This window comes from Ammospiza caudacuta, chromosome 27 (genome assembly GCF_027887145.1).
Source record: "Ammospiza caudacuta isolate bAmmCau1 chromosome 27, bAmmCau1.pri, whole genome shotgun sequence".
Classification (NCBI taxonomy): Eukaryota; Metazoa; Chordata; class Aves; order Passeriformes; family Passerellidae; genus Ammospiza; species Ammospiza caudacuta.
Window position 1 is genome coordinate 2,857,939 of NC_080619.1, and position 18,131 is coordinate 2,876,069.

At 46.5% G+C, this 18,131-nt stretch overlaps 1 protein-coding gene across 1 annotated transcript in view; it reads right to left on the minus strand.

The window, feature by feature from the left end:
* MYO1D (myosin ID) overlaps positions 1-18,131 on the minus strand; it is a 174,351-nt gene that overhangs the window by 90,322 nt on the left and 65,898 nt on the right. The window contains exons 15-16 of the mRNA XM_058820485.1: positions 14,774-14,940; positions 8,098-8,305 (exon numbers count right to left, since the gene is read on the minus strand). Coding sequence (XP_058676468.1) covers positions 8,098-8,305; positions 14,774-14,940 — 375 coding nt within the window. The remainder of the gene's footprint in view (positions 1-8,097; positions 8,306-14,773; positions 14,941-18,131) is intronic.

An 18,131-nucleotide genomic window follows, 5' to 3' on the forward strand; every position in this document is an offset into this window, starting at 1 on the left:
GATCCCACTATTCCCAGTGCAGCAGCTGCCTTGGCAGCTTCTAAATCAGGGATTTGCACAAACAGCATTCAGCCAAAGCAAGAGACACATCCCAGCTTAAGGGAAGCAATGACTTTTTCCCTAAAGAATATTTAATTCACTTGTTTTTTGATTAAAATTTAATAAATTAAAATTCAGATGAATGGCAGAGGAGATCTGAACATACCTTTAGAATCAATTTAAAAACCTCACTGAGCTTCCAACAGAGTTTCTAAGATTAAAGAAACCTCACATCCAAGATCACATCCATCACCTCAGCAGAACATAAATCCTCCACACCCATCTATGCATTACAGCCTTGTCTGCAGGCTTCAGGCTCTGAATGTGCCATCAAAAAATGAGAAAAAAGGGAAGAAGGAAAGGAAAACAATTAATTGGGCCCTACAGAGCACAGGAAAAGCCAGCAGAGCAGCCAGGGTGGGCCCAGGATGCAGCCTTGCCTGCACATCTCCCATGGAAAAAGGGATAATCTAGATTTGACCTAGATGCTGCAATCCCCGTGAATGCAGAGCAAAACCTACACAGCTCCTAGTCCAACCACATAAGTGAGCAAACAAATGCCCAGGATTCAGCACACAAACCCAGCTTGGCTAAATTAAACCCCAGAGTGGTATTTTGGAGCAGTTCTGCAAGGAACCCAAACTTAGGAAACTCCTCCATTCCTGCAGCACCACAAACACCTTCTCCCACCACCCTCCTCTGGCCCAGCCTGGACTGCTCCATCATCAATATTCCATTTGTCCAAACCCATGGTTTGCCCTCCAGGCAGCCCAGCTGGTGAGAATCAAAGAATTCAGGCAGGCACAAAGCTCCCTGCTCAGGTCTGGAGGCTCTCACATGGGCAGGTTCTTAAATATTAAATTTTAAATATTATTTACATGGCAGTGCGGAGGAGCTGCACACGCAGCAGCCTCAGGGGAATGTTCCCATCTCCAGTGCCCCCAGCCCTGCCTGCTCCAGAGAGGCACCTCCCCACAGAGCTGGGCTGTGATGGAGGGGTCAGAATGGTATTTTGGAGCAGTTCTGCAAGGACCCAAACCTTGGGAAACTCCTCCATTCCTGCTGCACCACAAACACCTTCTCCCACCACCCTCCTCTGGCCCAGCCTGGACTGCTCCATCATCAATATTCCATCTGTCTCAAACCATGGTTTGCCCTCCAGGCAGCCCAACTGGTGAGAATCAAAGAATTCAGGCAGGCACAAAGCTCCCTGCTCAGGTCTGGAGGCTTTCACATGGGCAGGTTCTTAAATATTAAATATTAAATATTATTTACGTGCCAGCGCGGAGGAGTCTTGGAGGAATGTTCCCATCTCCAGTGCCCCAGCCCTGCCTGCTCCAGAGGGGCACCTCCCCACAGAGCTGAGCTGTGATGGAGTGGCCCAGAGCTCACTGAGCCCCAGGTTGTGCTCTGCCTTTTCCTGCTTTGAGTAAATGTGGATCCAATCAAGGGTTTAAATCAAAGGCTCCCTGTTGTCCCAGATCACCTCAGAGAGCTGCTGCATCTGCTCAGAGCTGTTTTTTTCTCTTTCCACATAAATGAGCTGAACAATGTTCATTCTATTGCTTTGCTTAACAGCAACAATATTCCACAGGCTGGGAAGAGAGAAGGGTCCCACTCTGAGATTAATTAGCTGGCACTAACAAGAGCATGTTCAATAATGAATATAAAAATCACCAAAGGAGCCGTGCTCCAGCAGCTCCCAGGTGTGGATGCAGCCACATCTCAGCTCCAGGTTCCTCCTGCAGCTCAGCCAAGGCTGCAGCAAACATTCCTTGTGCTCTGGGACAGGGATGAGATTCCCAGCCCTGGGAAAGCTCCCAACTATTCCCCCACAAGGAGCTGCTGGTGCTTGGGTGCCCTTTGTGGTGTCCCATGGGTCTGACAGGGCACCTTGTTAATCCAGGAACCCCAGAATCTCCTGAAGGAATTGTGCTTTTTGCCCTTTTTTTGCCCTTTTTTACACCACTCTGGCAGCTCTGTCACATCTCAAACAGGCTTAAAGACACCTTGAGGTGCAGCAGATCAGAACCTTTGAAAAGGTGCAAAGCTCAGGCGCAACAAAAGCTCATTCCCTCCCAGGATAACAATGTGGAAGCATCAGCAGCAAGGGCTCAATCTGCTCTCCCCAGTTTGCCTGTGGAGCACCTGGATGAGCATGGAAAAAAATTCTCTGCAGCTGTGAAAGGCAGAGAGAGAAGCTGGAATGAAATCCAAGATCAGAGCCACCAAAGGTTGGTTTAACCAACTCATCACAGCACAAATGTTCTCTCTGATGCTGGCAAAGGGTTCAGGGAAGAGTTTCGGGTTTTCTTTGTGTTTTATTTTTCTCCACCTGTATTGGAAATGCTAAGCCAAGCTTTAAGGTGGCTCCAACAGCCATGAAGCTCCAGGTGACCCAGCTGGGACAGCAGACCCTGGGACAGGCTGTTTCCCTGCTCTCCATACCATATTTTACACAGTGGTGCACATTCACAGCACCCTCTCTGCCCCTCTCTTGCTCAGCAATAATGGATATTTACAATTATTTAGGTTACAGAGTGTTTCCACAGCATTTCCTGGAGCAGAAGGACATCAAGAAGGTATCCAGGTGTCTCCAGGTACCTGCCACTGAAAGTGCAGGATCCAGCTCTCCTGCTTTTCCCCCACAAGTCCCCATTTTTGCCATTCCTCTGAGGAAAAAGGCAGCTGAGCCATTGTGGGGCTAAACTGGCAGAAATTCTCTTTTCTTTCATGTTTTTGGTAAGAGGTAAAGCATTTTTAAAATGCTTTGGCATTTTCTGGGGTGGGCAGGGTGGATGTTTTTGCCTCAATGCCTTCTCTGGAAGCAGGCAGGGATGCTCCTAGCCCAGAGAAGGGGAGCAGCAAAGGAGGAGCTGTGGGATCAGAGCCAGCTCCTCCTCCTTCCCTGCACCTGCTCCTGGCAGCTCCCAGCCCCTGCTCCTCAGGAAGGAGCCAGAGCATCTCCTGCCACAGCTCCTCCCTGCCAGAGCCTCTCCAGATCAAAGCCTGGGTCCAGGATATCAATCCATGTGGCATTATAGACCTGCTCCTGCTGATAGCCTGGAGTCCAGAGGCAAACCCACTCCATCCATCCCTTCTGTCTGGGTCACTGGCCCAAGCCCCACTGGCTGCTTCTGTCCCTCCATAATTGTTGGGAAGGATGAAAGTTTGACAAGAAAGTCTCGCAGACATGTGTGCTTAGCAGAAAAATTTTTAAATGTTGAGTCTGATGAAGAAATAGAGATGGAAGCAAATTTTGATATGGAAGAAAAGAATTGCTGAGCCAGTTTACTGGATAACCAAGGAGGCAAAGGGTGTGTTGGTTAGAAGGGGGTTTTATGAATTAGAACAAAGGATAAACCCTCCTCAAACAAGATGTTTTTACCAAGCAGAAAGATAGCACAGGCAAAGAAGGCAGCGAAGTTGCAAGTAGAAAAAAGGTCTCAGAATTTTCCACTGCAAGAAAACTGAAAAACAACTTCTAGCTTAAACTGTAATGTACTGACTTTTAGTGATTGGAGAACAGTAACATGAATATGGTAATTACAGGAGTTATGATAGGCTATAGGTAAAAGTTAAGGTATAGATTGGTTCTACTGTGTGAAGATGCTCAGCAAAGAAAAGTCTATAATGCAATGTAACCAAAAGAAAAGTATAAAATGCATTGTAACCTAAACCAAAGGGTCTGCAGGCCTGCCTGCAGCTGGAGCTGACACAGCACAACCCTGGACTGCTGGAACCTCTTGGATGGAATAAACTGCATTTTGGATACAATAAACTGCATTTTCAATACAATAAACTGCATTTTGTATACAATAAACTGCATTTTGGAGAGCTGCCTGAAGTCCTGCATCTCTCATTCAGGCTCTTCTTACACATAACCTGTCAGGAAACACCTCCTGTGTCCATGGAGGAGCTTCCCCGTGGGCCTGAGGCTTCCCTGTGTCCTGAGCTCCCAGGGCTGGTGGGGCTGGAGAGGGAAGGTGGCACAGGGAATGATGATGACACGGAATGATGACATGTGCGAAAAATGCATGTATTTTATGATTGGCTTTTCACAAATAATCAAATTAATATTATATGTGTTGTGTTAGAAAGCGATGCTGTATTAATTCTCTTAAGTAGTGGGTTAAATATAGTTTTAGGTTATAAAAATTGTTAAAATAGAAACGATGCTGTGTAGGATACTTTTTTTAAAGAAAGGATTCGCAGCGAGATAGCAGCCACAGGACACCTGAATCTTTCAGAGAAAAGGAATTTATTGCTCCATTATCAGAAGAAACGAACTTCTTCCACCTCAAATGTGCTGTTAGGATTCAGAGGAAGAAGTTCTGACCAGACAGAATCCTGTGTTTGAATGGAATTTATGCATCATGTATGAAGTGTATGAATATGCAACAGACTGTTGCTTTTAAGGGTTAATCCTCTGTTAATGTGGGTCCTTTTCAGGCTCATGATGCCCAGAAAAAGGTACCCAGACATCTGTAACTCTTTGTTTTCATTGTCTCATATTGTCCTAATTCAATTTGTCCAAATTGTTATTACTCTAATTGTGTTACTATTTTTTAACCATTTTATTACTATTAAACTTTTAAAAATTTTAAAATCGAGTGACTGGCGTTTTTCACACCCCGGAACGGTGACACCTCGGCTCTGTGCTGCTCTCCCTGCAGGCTGGGGAGGGTTGCCATGGCGATGGCATCTCCTGATCCTCTGCAGAGCCCATCTGGCTCCAGGGACACGCTGGGATGCCCAAGGACACCTCGGGATGCCCAGGGCACATCCCAGGGCCGGCCCTGCCCCCGTGGCTGGGCTGTGTCCCAGAAGGGCTGGGCTGCACTCAAGGACATTCCTGCTGCTCCCCTGCCAGGCAGGAAGATTTCAGGAGTGATTTCCATGTGCAGCTGTGCCGGGCTGATAAAATGCCACGGCAATGTGGCAGTAAATTATAGTGACAGCAGCCATCATCTGCAGAGCCTGCACGTGCCGCCTGCCCGGGCTTTCTTCCCCGAACAAAGCTCTGCTCTGCACAGCTAATGAGCCTCTGGGAGCCTTTCCAAGGGCAGCAAAAGCAGCACAGCTCCATGGCAGCTCTTTTTTTTTTTTGTTATTTTTATTTGCATGATTAACATAGAGCTGCTCCATTTGCATTCAGGGTGACAATCACAGAGCTGGCGGGAGCACAGGTACAGCAAATAAACCCTAAAGCACCACATGAAGCAACCTCAGCTGGGGCTCCTGGAGTGACCCTTTGGTGTGATGTCCCTGTGCCATATGGGGTTTGTGACACTGGACACAGCTCTCACTTGCTGAATTCTCCTGGAGCCAGCAAGCTGCCACGGTTAAATCACATCACATCTGCTCACTGACTGTGATGGGGCAGAAGGAAAATTACAGCCTGGGATCTCACTGACATTTTACCATGGAAAAAAAAAGGAGCCTGAAAGATAAATCTAAAGGTGAAGACATCCCAGAGATGTGGAACAAAAGAAAGTAAAATTATCTATTTGAACTAGAAGTCAGTTTTAATCAGTTTAACCAAACTGGTAAGCACCATTACACAAAGGCAGCAGCACTGTTGGGAGGGTTAAGGGTCACCGGATGATGAAGCTCTCCAGATAATTACTGAGTCCCTTCTGGAAAGCCTCATGATTTGCAGAGCCACAGAATACACATCATTAAAAAAAGAGCTGCTAAATGTGGATTCTTTCACTTACACCCATTCCTGTGCAGAGGAAAACACCCCTGGGCCCCAGGCTGGGATCAGCTGCTCTGAGGCTACTCTCACATCTGTCACACAAGTGCTCATTGTCACCACACCACATTTCATCTCCTCTTGTCTTCCCCTTTTCCTAAATTACAATTTGAGGACGTCCAATGCAACAGAAGGCTGAGTTATTTAAAAGAAAATCAAATCCTTCTAGATGTGCTCACAGTTTGTCTCCCTCAGCCTTTGATGCTCGCAGGCAAAACTACAGAAGGAAAAAAGAGCAAGAATTAAATTTCCCTGTGAGTTGTTAATGAACAATTGAAAGCAAGTTGAGAACAGAAATTACAGGCAAAATTGCCTTGATGCTTTCAGAGCTCAGAGAAGGCCTCATCACATCCCTCCTCTTTGATTTTTGATTTTTGATTGTACCTTTTCCAGCACTGCCCAGCCCCATCTGCCAGCAGCAGAGCCAGGGAGGGATCCTAGCCAGGGCTGGAGCAGAGTTAGCAGGAAACAACAGAAACACTGAAAATGGAGACAAAGTCAAGCTTTTGTCAGGTAGATATAACACTGTACAAGGTCTCTAATCCATACCTACAGATACCAGCTCAACACCTTCCCTTAATAAGCATTTAATAAGAATTTAATGATTCATTGTTTTTGGTTTAGCTGTGAGTTCCAGGACTCTGAAAAGCTCCTCTGCATCCCCTTGCCAGCACCAAGAACCTCCAGTGAGTGAAAGCAGAGAGGGTTCAGCTGCAGGGAAGGAGCTCCAGAAGGACACCCAGATTTCTCCAGAGCCCTCAGTTCCTTGAGCACTGGAGAAGGAGTTTGTCTTTTATGATCCTTTATGAGGTAAGTTAGAACTCCCTGGAGATTTATCACAGAAAAATAACAAAAATATGCCTCCATGTGCTGCTTCACTCCTCAGGTAGACTCATGTTTGTCCCTCCCCACCCCAGGAGAGCAGGACACAGGGCAGGGAGGTTTGTGAAGCCACAGGACAATGTGCACCAGCATTTTAATTTCTACCACTTTTGCTGATTGTGGCAACAAGGAAACCTCTAGAAGCCCCACAGTTATTCTACACCTGATGCCACACAAACTCACTGCAGAAATCCCTTTGTGGAGCAAAGGAGTTGATCCTTTACACCTAAGCAGGTTATTTACCTTCCAGAGGCAAAAAAAATCCTTTGTCCTGCTGTCTTTGATGCTGAGCCCACTCCAGATCCCAGCCCAGACAATGTAATTCTGGAGCTGGCAGCAAACTCACAAAACTGACAAGTTGCTGTTCAAATTGTGCCTCTCACTGGATTTATCTGAAGGAGGAGCTTGGAGCTCACTGAGCCATGATCTGCTCCCCCAGCAGCACAGCCTGGGGCTCTGAAATTACTCTCCAATTTCCAAAAAGGTCACTCCTCAACTGCTCCCTGGTTTCATATGAAAGCTGGAGTCACCTGGGAGCAAGCAGTCCCCCCTGCAGCTTTGTTCCACAGGGAGCTCATTAGGTCACCCTGGGTTAGAGCTGTGGCCCTGGCACCTCCCTGAAAGCATCCAAGTGGCTCCAGGCAGGAAATTCCTCCCTAGAAGCCCTGGTGAGCATGGGGGAAGCACAGTTAAGGATCCAGGAACATCTCCCAGGGGGCATGGGAGCCCCAGAGATCAGTCCCAGGCCAGCCCAAGAGAATGAAGCAGATGGAAAAGTGCTCCCCTTTCCAAGGAAGGAAGGTAGGAGAAGATGTTGAGAGTCCAGAGAAGCTCAGCACCACTACATGCTCAGAACAGGAAATAAAACTGAGCCACAAAGCTCAGAGAAAGGCAGGGCCTGCACCCTCCACAGCCTGAGCTTGGCCTTTCCAGAGAAACTCACTGCACACAAAAGGTGCAGAATTCCCTACTAAAGACAAACCATTCAAGAGACCAACCCTAGACTTGATGCTTTCTGCTCCCACCCTGGTCAAACTGGTTGGGTTTCCAGAGAGACCTCGGTGGGTTGGAGGAAGAATGTTCTAGATAAGAAATAATAAACAACTTTGAGAATGAGAACAGAAGAATCCTGACTCCTCCTTCAGCTGCCAGGTTGGGTAAAAGAGACTTGTACATATCTCAGAGTCACTCTGACCAGCAGAGATTCTGGGAAGGGATTTTTCAGAAAACATGACAGTGATAATGACCAAACTTTTAGGTGCTACAGCTCCCACCACACCAAGGCTCCAGAGAGCACAATGGAAAGAGCCCTAAAAATACGCAGCACCAACCAAATCTGGAATCTGTGCAGCAACAGAGGCAGAAAGGAGAGCAAGGCTGGTTCAAGGAGCTGAGTTATGGAGCAGTGGAATCTTTACCTTCTGCAGGAAGAGGACGATCCTGACGAGCATCTTGGCGTGCAGCTCCTCCAGGGTGAAGAGCGTGCGCGGCGTGCGGATGAAGAGCTTGGTCTTGCCGTAGGCCACGTCGTGCTGGAAGCCGTGGCACTCGATGAGCTTCCTCACCGCCTCCTTGTCTGAGGGCAGGTCGTGGTTGGGCCAAGTGAATTCTGAGATCATCTTGTACCTGCAGTGAAAAGGGACCATTTACAAATGTGAGCTTGTGTTCCAGACTGCAATGCAAGATGTTTCCATTACCATCTGTATGGCAGATTACCTTTGTCAAGTGGGCAGTTTGCCTTATCTCTCTCTTTGAGTGACCACATTCACATCTCCCTGGGAGGGGACATTGCTGATAACAGCTATTGAATGTCCCTGCATGGCTGATAAGAACTATAACATCCCATTGGGAGATGTGAGCCCAGGGGGAGGAGCCAAGCATTGCTGCCCAGATATAATCCAGAGGTTCTGAGACACCAGCACGGCTTTCTGCACTGGATTCCCCAGAGGAACAGCAGCTGCCTCTTCTCCACTGGATCTTCAGAAGAAGAATACATCCTTCTCTGCAGATCCCCCCTTGCTCCAGCAAAACCACATCTGATACTTCAAGAAAACTGCAGCCACATTTCCAATGGCACTGCCACCAACACCCCACAGGGTGTCAGGTTGTGTTCTGACTCTGTCAGTGTTGTTCTAGTGCACTGCATTGTTTATTTTGTCCTTTTATTTTTTTCCCTTCCCTATTAAAGAACTGTTATTTCCTGCTCCCATATTTTTGCCTGAGAGCCCCTTAATTTAAAATTTACAGCAGGGTTGGAGGGGTGGGGAGGGTTTACATTCTCCATTTCAGGGGAGGCTCCTGCCTTCCTTAGCAGACTCCTGCTTTTCCAAACCAAGACAGCTTGCCAGCAAGGTGCTAGAGAAGGGCAAAATTCAACTGGCTTTAGAAAAAATTATCAGTTAAATTGTAATAAAACTGAATATAGATGGAAGAGTCTGAAGAAATCCTTGCACAGATTTATTCCAGTTCTGCCTCAATTAAGCAAGCCATCGTGCAAAACCATGGGTTCCAATTCTGGTGTTCCAAGACACAGCACTCACACACAGACCATGCTAAAAACAAACCCAGTTCTCAAAGCCTAAGATACATCTGATCTGAACATCCTTTTAAAAGAAAACACCCAGACTCTGCATTACCTAGAGTTTTAAAACAGGGTTTATAGAAAAAAATCCAAGTACTATTTATGGCAATCTGCATTTGGTGTGGCATTAATTCATGGCAACATGGAAAGCTTCTCAGTACTATGGTGTTCTGGTTTTGAGTAAAACTTCCAGAAACAACTTTCAGGGTTTCCTACAGAGGATTTCTTCAATCATGAACCTTAAAATACAAGGAAAATTACCACAGAAGATGCATGATTTTGTGAGATACTGAAAAATAATATTCGAAGGAGCTCAATCCATCAGCACTGAACTGATGCAAGGAAACACACTCAGCAGTGGCCTCCTGCAGATTTGTCCCATTTTTCACACCTTCATTATCCAATTTTAATTTTTGTTTGTGTACGTTTTGTTTGGTTTGGGATTTTTTTTTTTTTTTTGAAGGAAAGCTTTGTTTTGTTCACATTCTGCATGAGAAACCACCTGCAACCAATTGCTTTGTCAGAAAACCTGAATTTAAAAATTCTGCAAATAATTTTTTTCTCGTGCAAAGCTTTGGGAATAATTTCTAACAAACTGTGTCACACTTCCCCCCACAGCAGAGCTTTGGCTGCCCCAGTCTGTGCAAACACTGCCTGTAACTGTGGTCAGCCATTCCTCCCATCCTCACTCTCCAAACTGCATTTTCCAGCACAGAGAAATGCAGACTGGAACTAAGATATCTACAAATCAAACCTGAAGCACTGAGATCAGCCCAAGCTCTGTAAGATTTACCAGCCCAGGAAATGCTGATTAGGGGAACAGGCGTTTGCAAAGAGCAACAGTGAATTTTCTGCATAAGATTTATGGACATAATAAGAGCTGAAATAGACATTTTCCCTGGAATGGAACTTGCAGCCGTGTTATAAATAAAACAGGAACAAAGCGAGCTCAGCCACTTCGCACTTCAAAGCCCCCGGCCAAGGCAGGCATCAATCTCAAAGCTTCAGAGCTCTCAGCTCTCAGTTACACTGAAATGACCTCACAATCCCTCTTTTCCTGGGAGCAGCACGGCAGGAGGGAACAGCCTCAAAGAGCCTGAATGGAAACACATCCCAGAGCCCATTCATTCATGAATTAGCCTTTGGAATGGGGGAATGGAGGTGCACACTGCGCTTAGGCAGGGAACACCATCCCCAGGGGTTACAGGGATCTCACTGATAAATAAACAGGATTAAAAACCTCCCCTCAGACTCCCAGGAGATTTAGCACGTGCTGGTAAAAGCATTGCTGCTCTCATACACACACAGACATCAGTGCTGCACACTGGATTCTCTGCCCTGCTGTCATCAGGAAAATGTTCCTGAAACAATTCACTTGCTGGGAAACATTTCTCACCTCCAGACAGTTCTGTTAGGAAAAAGAAAAAATAAAAGAGCAAAGCACTGGCAGTGCAACCCCCTCGAGCTGGGAACAAGGCTGGGAAACAGGCTGGGATCCAGGCTATGGATCAGGTTCAGACCCAGGCTGTGGATCAGGTTCAGACCCAGGCTATGGATCAGGATCAGACTCAGGCTGTGGATCAGGATCAGACCCAGGCTATGGATCAGGATCAGACCCAGGCTGTGGATCAGGTTCAGACCCAGGCTGTGGATCAGGATCAGACCCAGGTTATGGATCAGGATCATACCCAGGTTATGGATCAGGATCATACCCAGGTTATGGATCAGGTTCAGACCCAGGCTGTGGATCAGGATCAGACCCAGGCTGTGGATCAGGATCAGACCCAGGCTATGGATCAGGATCATACCCAGGCTGTGGATCAGGTTCAGACCCAGGCTGTGGATCGGGTTCAGACCCAGGCTGTGGATCAGGTTTGGATCCAGGCTGTGGATCAGGTTCAGACCCCGGCTATGAGCCAGGCCTGCCCCATCAAGGAGCTCAGGAGAGCAGGGATGTCACAGCACCAAAACCCCTCCTGCTCCTTCCCACAGGCATTAAAGACACCCCAGTGCTGGTGCCCCCCTCCCTCCCAGGCACAGCAGGTGGAACATCCCAGCTGTCCCTCTGTTCCCACTGTCTCCATGGTTGTCACACAATGCCACCAGCTCCTTCCCTGCAGCACAGGGCACGGCCTGGATGCCACAGCCACTCACAATCCTGCTGCTAATTATAGCCAGGCAGGGTCTGGAATAAATCTGCTCCCTGACACCACAGCTCTGCCCCTCTCCTGCCTGCAGGTCCCCACAGCTCCCAAGGTCACTTGGACACGGAACACCCCTTCAAACACCTTTGTTTCTCCTTCCCCTCTGTACCTCCCTATGGAAACACCCAACAGGGATGAACCTGCTCCTGGAGTTAACATTTCCCAGTCCAGCTCTTCTAAGAACCAAGATTTCTGCAAGCCACTAAATGGTGAAGCTTTAATGAACAATTTTGGGTGTGCAGCTGCAGCTGGGCCTCTCTGTCCCTTCCCAGCCTGCTGTTCACAGCTCTCAGTGTTGATTCCAAGCTATGTTTGACATGGCCTGGAATAGGCATATGGATGCCTCTGGGTGGAAAGGGTTGGATTACACTCACAAACCCCTTCCTGAAACCCAATCAGCTTTTTTTTTTTTTTAATGGTAATTTATAGATTAAACCAAGAGAATGCACCCCATCTGTGTAAGTGCCACCCAAATGGATGATGCCACGATCACAGGAAGGGACAGCCTGTCCTGGTCCAACAGAAAATACTTCAAATTGGAAAGGGCAGCCTGGCTTGCACAGAGCTCAAAGGAAGGTTTTCTTTATCCAAGGAAAGCTTGAGAAGGACATTTGTAATGGTCTTAACTGTGCTTCACTTCATTCTCTTCTGAGAGAGAGATATCGCCTACCTTACAGGATTTAGGGCTAAATATCAACAAACTCTTCTCCTACAGAAAGAGAAGGTTTTTTTCTGGTTTTATTTTTCTCAGTTTTTTAATTTATAAAAGCCATTGCAGACCAGCACCACACACACACACACAGTGTTTGATCCCTCACTCTGGATATCAAATCCCACTCCAGGGCTGGGCAGGACTCCTGTTCCAGCACTGAAAAGCTGAAGCAGTTGCCATGTGCTGGTTTGGTTTCCTGGCTGCAAACACTGCAGGGCTGGAGCTCACAGGAGCTCATCAAACATTCATTAAAAACAAAGCAGCTGTTTATATTAATAGCAAATACATAAATCTTAACAGTAAATTGTAATGAATTGCACATGTGAGGTGAAAGTACAGTCTATCCACTGCAGAATGGTTCAGGAAACTGAACTCCAGTGCTGCAGACTGGATTTAGAAAGCCAGAGCTTTTCATTCCACCTTGGGTATTATGATATATCCAGGCAAATCTCTACTGTGAACAGCAAAAGATCTTTCGCCAGCACTTTGTTTCTAACTCATGACATCCCACCTGCTTGGATAATTTAATTTTTTTTATTCTCACCTAATTCAATAACAGAACAAAAATTCCATTCACTGTTCCATCAGAGCAGGTTAAACTTGCAGGGCCCACATTAATTTAGTGGAGCCTTAAGACAAATTTCAATCTAGAACATGTCATTTATCACATGTCTGGTAGGAATTAAGAGGGCAAGAAGAATCAAAACCACATTTAATGGGGTCATGATACCATCCCCCTGTTCAGACTTTCCATTTTAAAATCCAGGGGTTTTTCCCACATAATGTCACTATGCAGCATCACGTGCTCCCCCAGACACAGCACCTCTTGCTGCAACAATTAGCAACAATTCAGAGAGAAAACAGCAGTTAATTAGCTCAGGTTTTAGGGTGATACTCAGGGGAAGCTCCTCATTACACATTCCTGCTGCAGATTAACACAGACAGCGAGTTTTAGCCGAGTTGAGCCTGAGCAGCACAAGCACCTCAGCACAGCTGAACCAGAGCAGCCACTTGGGCACAGCAGAACCAGAGTGGCAACCTTGGCACAGCAAAACAGAGCAGCCACCTTGGCACAGCTGAACCAGAGCAGCCACCTTGGCACCAGGGCATCCACACTCCTGTGGGATCTGTTTCAGCCTATCCAGGAGCTGATTTAAACCAAGCACAGGAGCTGGGCAGTGTCTGGCAGCCTGTGCCATTCACATTCTATGAACAGAGAGAGATGATTCTCTCTCACACAGGATTTTTCCTGGAGAAGCACAAAGAGAAGAAGAGAAAACAATTTTTATCTCTACTTGCTGCTCCTGTAGTTTTTGCACATGTGGAATGTGTTACGGAGATTGTTTACCTGGAGTGATTTGTCAACTGGATTCTGCTGAGGATTGTTTTGTTTTCTTGGCCAGTTGGGGAAAAAGCTGTGTCCTGACTGTCAGGAGACAGTCATGAGTTTTCTTTAATATGTAATTATAGTATTAGTATTAGTATTAGTAGTAGTATTAGTATTAGTATTAGTATTAGTATAGCATCTCTTTAATATAGTATAGTATAATGCAATATAATATGTTGCTACATTTCTCTTCACAGAAAAAAGCAAGGCACAATTCTTCCCAAGAATATTTCTGGGTTTCACATACTCTGAACCTCAGAGAAAGGAAAAACAATTCTTATCTCATTTGCTGTGCCTGTGTTGTGCCAAAGTAGAATGCAATGTAGAGATTGTTTACCCACAGTGATGGTGTTCGGGTTCCTTGGCCTGTCAGGGCCAAGTGTGTAGCCCCACATTTCTCTTCACAGAGGAAAGCAAGGCACAATTCTTCCCCAGAATATTCTTATCTCATTTGCTGTGCCTGTGTTTGTGCAGAAGTTGAATGCAATATGGAGATTTTTTACCCACAGTGATGGTGTTTGTTTCCTTGGCCTGCCAGGTGTGTGTGTGTGTGTTGGACTGTTGGCTGACAGACATGGGATGCTATGCAGTGTGTGCAGAGTTGAGTGCTTGGCAGATTCAGTTTAGATGTAATGTAATATAGTATAGAATAATATAGTATAATAAAGTAATTAATTAGGCTTCTGATAAGATGGAGTCCTCCTCATAATTTCTCCCTGCCACGGAGAAATAATACTAATACTAATACTAATACTAATTTCTTATCTTAATTTATTATATATAATAATATATATGCATAATTTATTATATATAATAATATATAATTATGATGTATTTCAATAATAATACAGTTTTAACAAAGCAATTGTTCAGCCTTCTGAACCAATGGATTCAGCTGCCAATCCCTCCCTAGGTCTGGACCGATGGATTCAGCTGCCAATCCCTCCCTAGGTCTGAACCAATGGATTCAGCTGCCAATCCCTCCCTGGATTTGAACCAATGGATTCAGCTGCCAATCCCTCCCTAGATTTGAACCAATGGATTCAGCTGCCAATCCCTCTCTAGATTTGAACCAATGGATTCAGCTGCCAATCCCTCTCTAGATTTGAACCAATGGATTCAGCTGCCAATCCCTCCCTAGATTTGAACCAATGGAGTCACTCCCCAGCTCAGTGTCTCCCTGTTTCTCTGCAGGCAGGCCGTGTCTCACCTGTGCAGGAACTTCTCGTAGCTCTGGCGGTAGGCGAAGCCGGCGCGCCGCACGCGCACGTTCTCCAGCAGCCCCAGGTACTCCACCTGGTGCCGGCAGCGCTCCTCGTCAAACAGCTGAGGGGACTTCTTGTCGTTGGGCTTGATGCAGCGCACGTAGTAGGGCTCCTGGGGACAGAGGACAGCAGTGTCACCCTGGCAGAGCACCCTGTGTGGGACACAGCCCTTCCTGAAGCAGCTCAGCCCACCACTTGTGTTTTAACCTGCTCAGCACAATCAGGTTAAAACAGAAGTGACAATAACAGTGTTTAAAGAAAGTCTGGGTGTGGCACTCAGTGCCGTGGTCTAGGTGACAAGGTGGTGTCACAGACATCCTTTCATAAAAATCCTTTCTTTAGGATTTTTCCCCCTTCTGAGAAGCTGTGGCGTCAGCAACAAAATGTAAACAATGGTTATCTGCTGCTGTGGAATGCAACAGGTGGATTCGTGATTGGTCTCAGGTGGATGTTTGGATTTACTGACCACTCATGGCACAGCTGGGTCTCACTCTGTGCTGAGACACAGAACTTTGTTATTCATTCCTTTTCTATTCTTAGCTTAGCTAGCTTCTGAGAACTTTTCTCTCTATTCCTTTTAGTATAGTGATAATGTAATATATATCATAACCTAATAAACCAAGCCTTCTGAACATGAGGTCAACATTCTCGTCTCTCTCTTCACCCTGAAGACCCTTGCAAGCCCTGCAACAAGGTGGTGTGACAGTGTTCACAGGATGAGGGAAGAGATGATTTTGCAAGACAAAAACCCCAACACATTTCTAGTTCTCTGAGCATCTCATGCAGCCAGGGCACTGCAGTTCAAGTGGGAATGTGAGTCAGGGCAAGAAAGAACAAGAAAAATCAAAAATGCAGCAAATATGACTCAGAGGAACTGTGGGTTTAGCCTAGAAGGACCAAGGAGGCACAGAAACCCTCTGGTGGGAGATTGTGTGTATTTAAAGGATAGATATGAGGAAATGCAAACATTCAGCTTTAGGACAAAGGAGTCATGGTTTTAAGCACAGTATAAAAATTCAAATTAAGCTTCAGGAAAACAAGGAGTGGGAACAGAATGCCTGTGGGAAGGAGGGAACATCCATCAGTGGGGAGAAGAGCCTGCAAAAGGAAGATACAGGCAGAGGTGTCCTCAAACAGAGGTGAATTTAGTGCACTCCCAAGGTCCCCCTCAGCCTTATTTTCTATGATTTGTCTATTCAGCCTTATTTCTATGATTTGAGGTCACTTACCCAATCTCAGGATAATATGAAAGGTCCCAAATTGTCCTTTCCCTTCAGCAGTGCTGAGGGAACAGGATCATCCATGGCTGCCTGGCTAGTCCTCACACAACCTGAAGCTTTGCAGCTCCTGGACCAGCCCAGGGATGAGTGTGAGCCATGAATGGGCCAAGAAAGGCAAACCTGGGAAAGCAAAGCCTCCTATCCTGAAAGCTGCCACAAGCCACTGCATTTCCATGTTGGATAAAGCCCTTTTCCAACCCAGAGATGGGGTCAGACCTGCCCTGTGCTGCATCTGGTGGCAGGATTAATATAAACCATCTAAATCCCTGGAGGGGGTTGATATCACAAATATTCCACAGAACTGCAAAGCCTTGGGAACGAGAATCCAAATTAAATCACCATGGAATGGTTTGGGTTGGAGGGGATTGTGAAGATCACCCAGAGCCTGGGATGATCCACAATCCCAGGTGGCTCCAGAATTTGCAGGGATGGGGCAGCCACAGCTTCCCTGGACATGTCATTAGGAGCAGGAATTCCAGAAGTGTCACTTGTTCACTGCTGACACATCAGCAGCCAGGTCTCAGCTGCTCCTCATGATGCCACAGAATCCCCCAGCACAACTCTGCCACTCCCAAATGCAAAACCCCCCAAAACCCCTCAAAGCCCCTCAAATCTGTGCCTTCAGGTCTACCACAAAGGGCACCGACTGTGCCTGCATTTCACATAAAAAGGCTGAAATCCTTTGGAAAGCAGGAATGGGAAGAGCCTGCACAGACAGGAGATCATCTATCAGTGCAATTACAGTGTAATTAAAGCCTCTCAGAAACGACAGCTCCTGGAGTAAATTCTAAAGTAGATTATTCCATGCTTCCAAATCCCCAAGCCCCAGCTCTTCAGGGGGATAATTATGCAGCTCCCATTCTTGCTGTCAGAGAGCTGCAGTTTGTAAAGGGAAGAACTGAAATGCAGAGACACAAAGGCCCCAGCTCTGAAAACTCTTTGGATGTCTAATTGCAGCTGATTTTATTTTTTTTCCATCAAGCTGAGCGACTTTTAGATTTTTAAGTGTTAAAAAGAAACCAAACCAGTTTTAAACCATTGCACCCTAAACAAACTCTTTCTTGAGGGGTTTCTTTTCTGTACTTTATAGCTCCTTACATGAGAGAGGGGATGGGACAGGACAGACAAATTGTGCTGGATGTGTCCAATCAGTCACAGTGATGACATTATCACTTAGCAGAGGTGAAGCCTGTCAGCCTGGATGGAAGGAAGAGTCAGACAAAAGGAGTTACAGAGGAGGAGGAGGAAAAAAATAAAAGAAATAAGGAGATGCATGTTCAAAGAGTCCCCAGAGAAGATTGTCAGTCACAGCTGGGGCAGCCATAGAGCTTCCTGTGTCAGGATTTACAAAACAGCCACCCAAAATAATCCACCACACAGAAAAGGGCTTGGGCAGTAAAACATGTTCTTGAGAAATGGCACACAGCAACTGGAAAAGCCAGTTTTTGTTTTGAGTGGTTTGATTTTGGAAAAAACAAGGTACTTTTTCCTACCTACAGGAAGCTTTGCCTAAAAGATTCTGGAAATCTGGAGGATTTCAGCAGCATTGAGATGGCTGTGCTGATAAGCACAATTTAAACTCATTGTGCTCCAAAACCAGATTTCATGGAGTCACAGAATTGTTCAGGCTGGAAAAACCCTCTGAGATCATCAAATCCAGCTGATCCCAGCACTGTCCCCTGTCCCCAGGTGCCACATCCACATGGCTTTTAAAGCCCTCAGGGATGGGGACTCCATCACTGCCCTGGGCAGCTGTGCCAATGCCTGAGCACCTTCTCCATCAATAAGTCTTCCCCAAATCCACCCAGACCCTGCCCTGGCCCAGCCTGAGCTGTTCCCTCTCCTCCTGTCCCTGTCCCCCTGGGCTGTCCCCTCCTGTCAGGAGCTGTGCAGAGCCCCAAGAGCCTCCCTGAGCCTCCTTTGCTCCAGGCTGAGCCCCTTCCCAGCTCCCTCAGCCCCTCCTGGGGCTCCAGATCCTTCCCAGCTCCATTCCCTGCCCTGGACACACTCCAGTGTCTTTCCT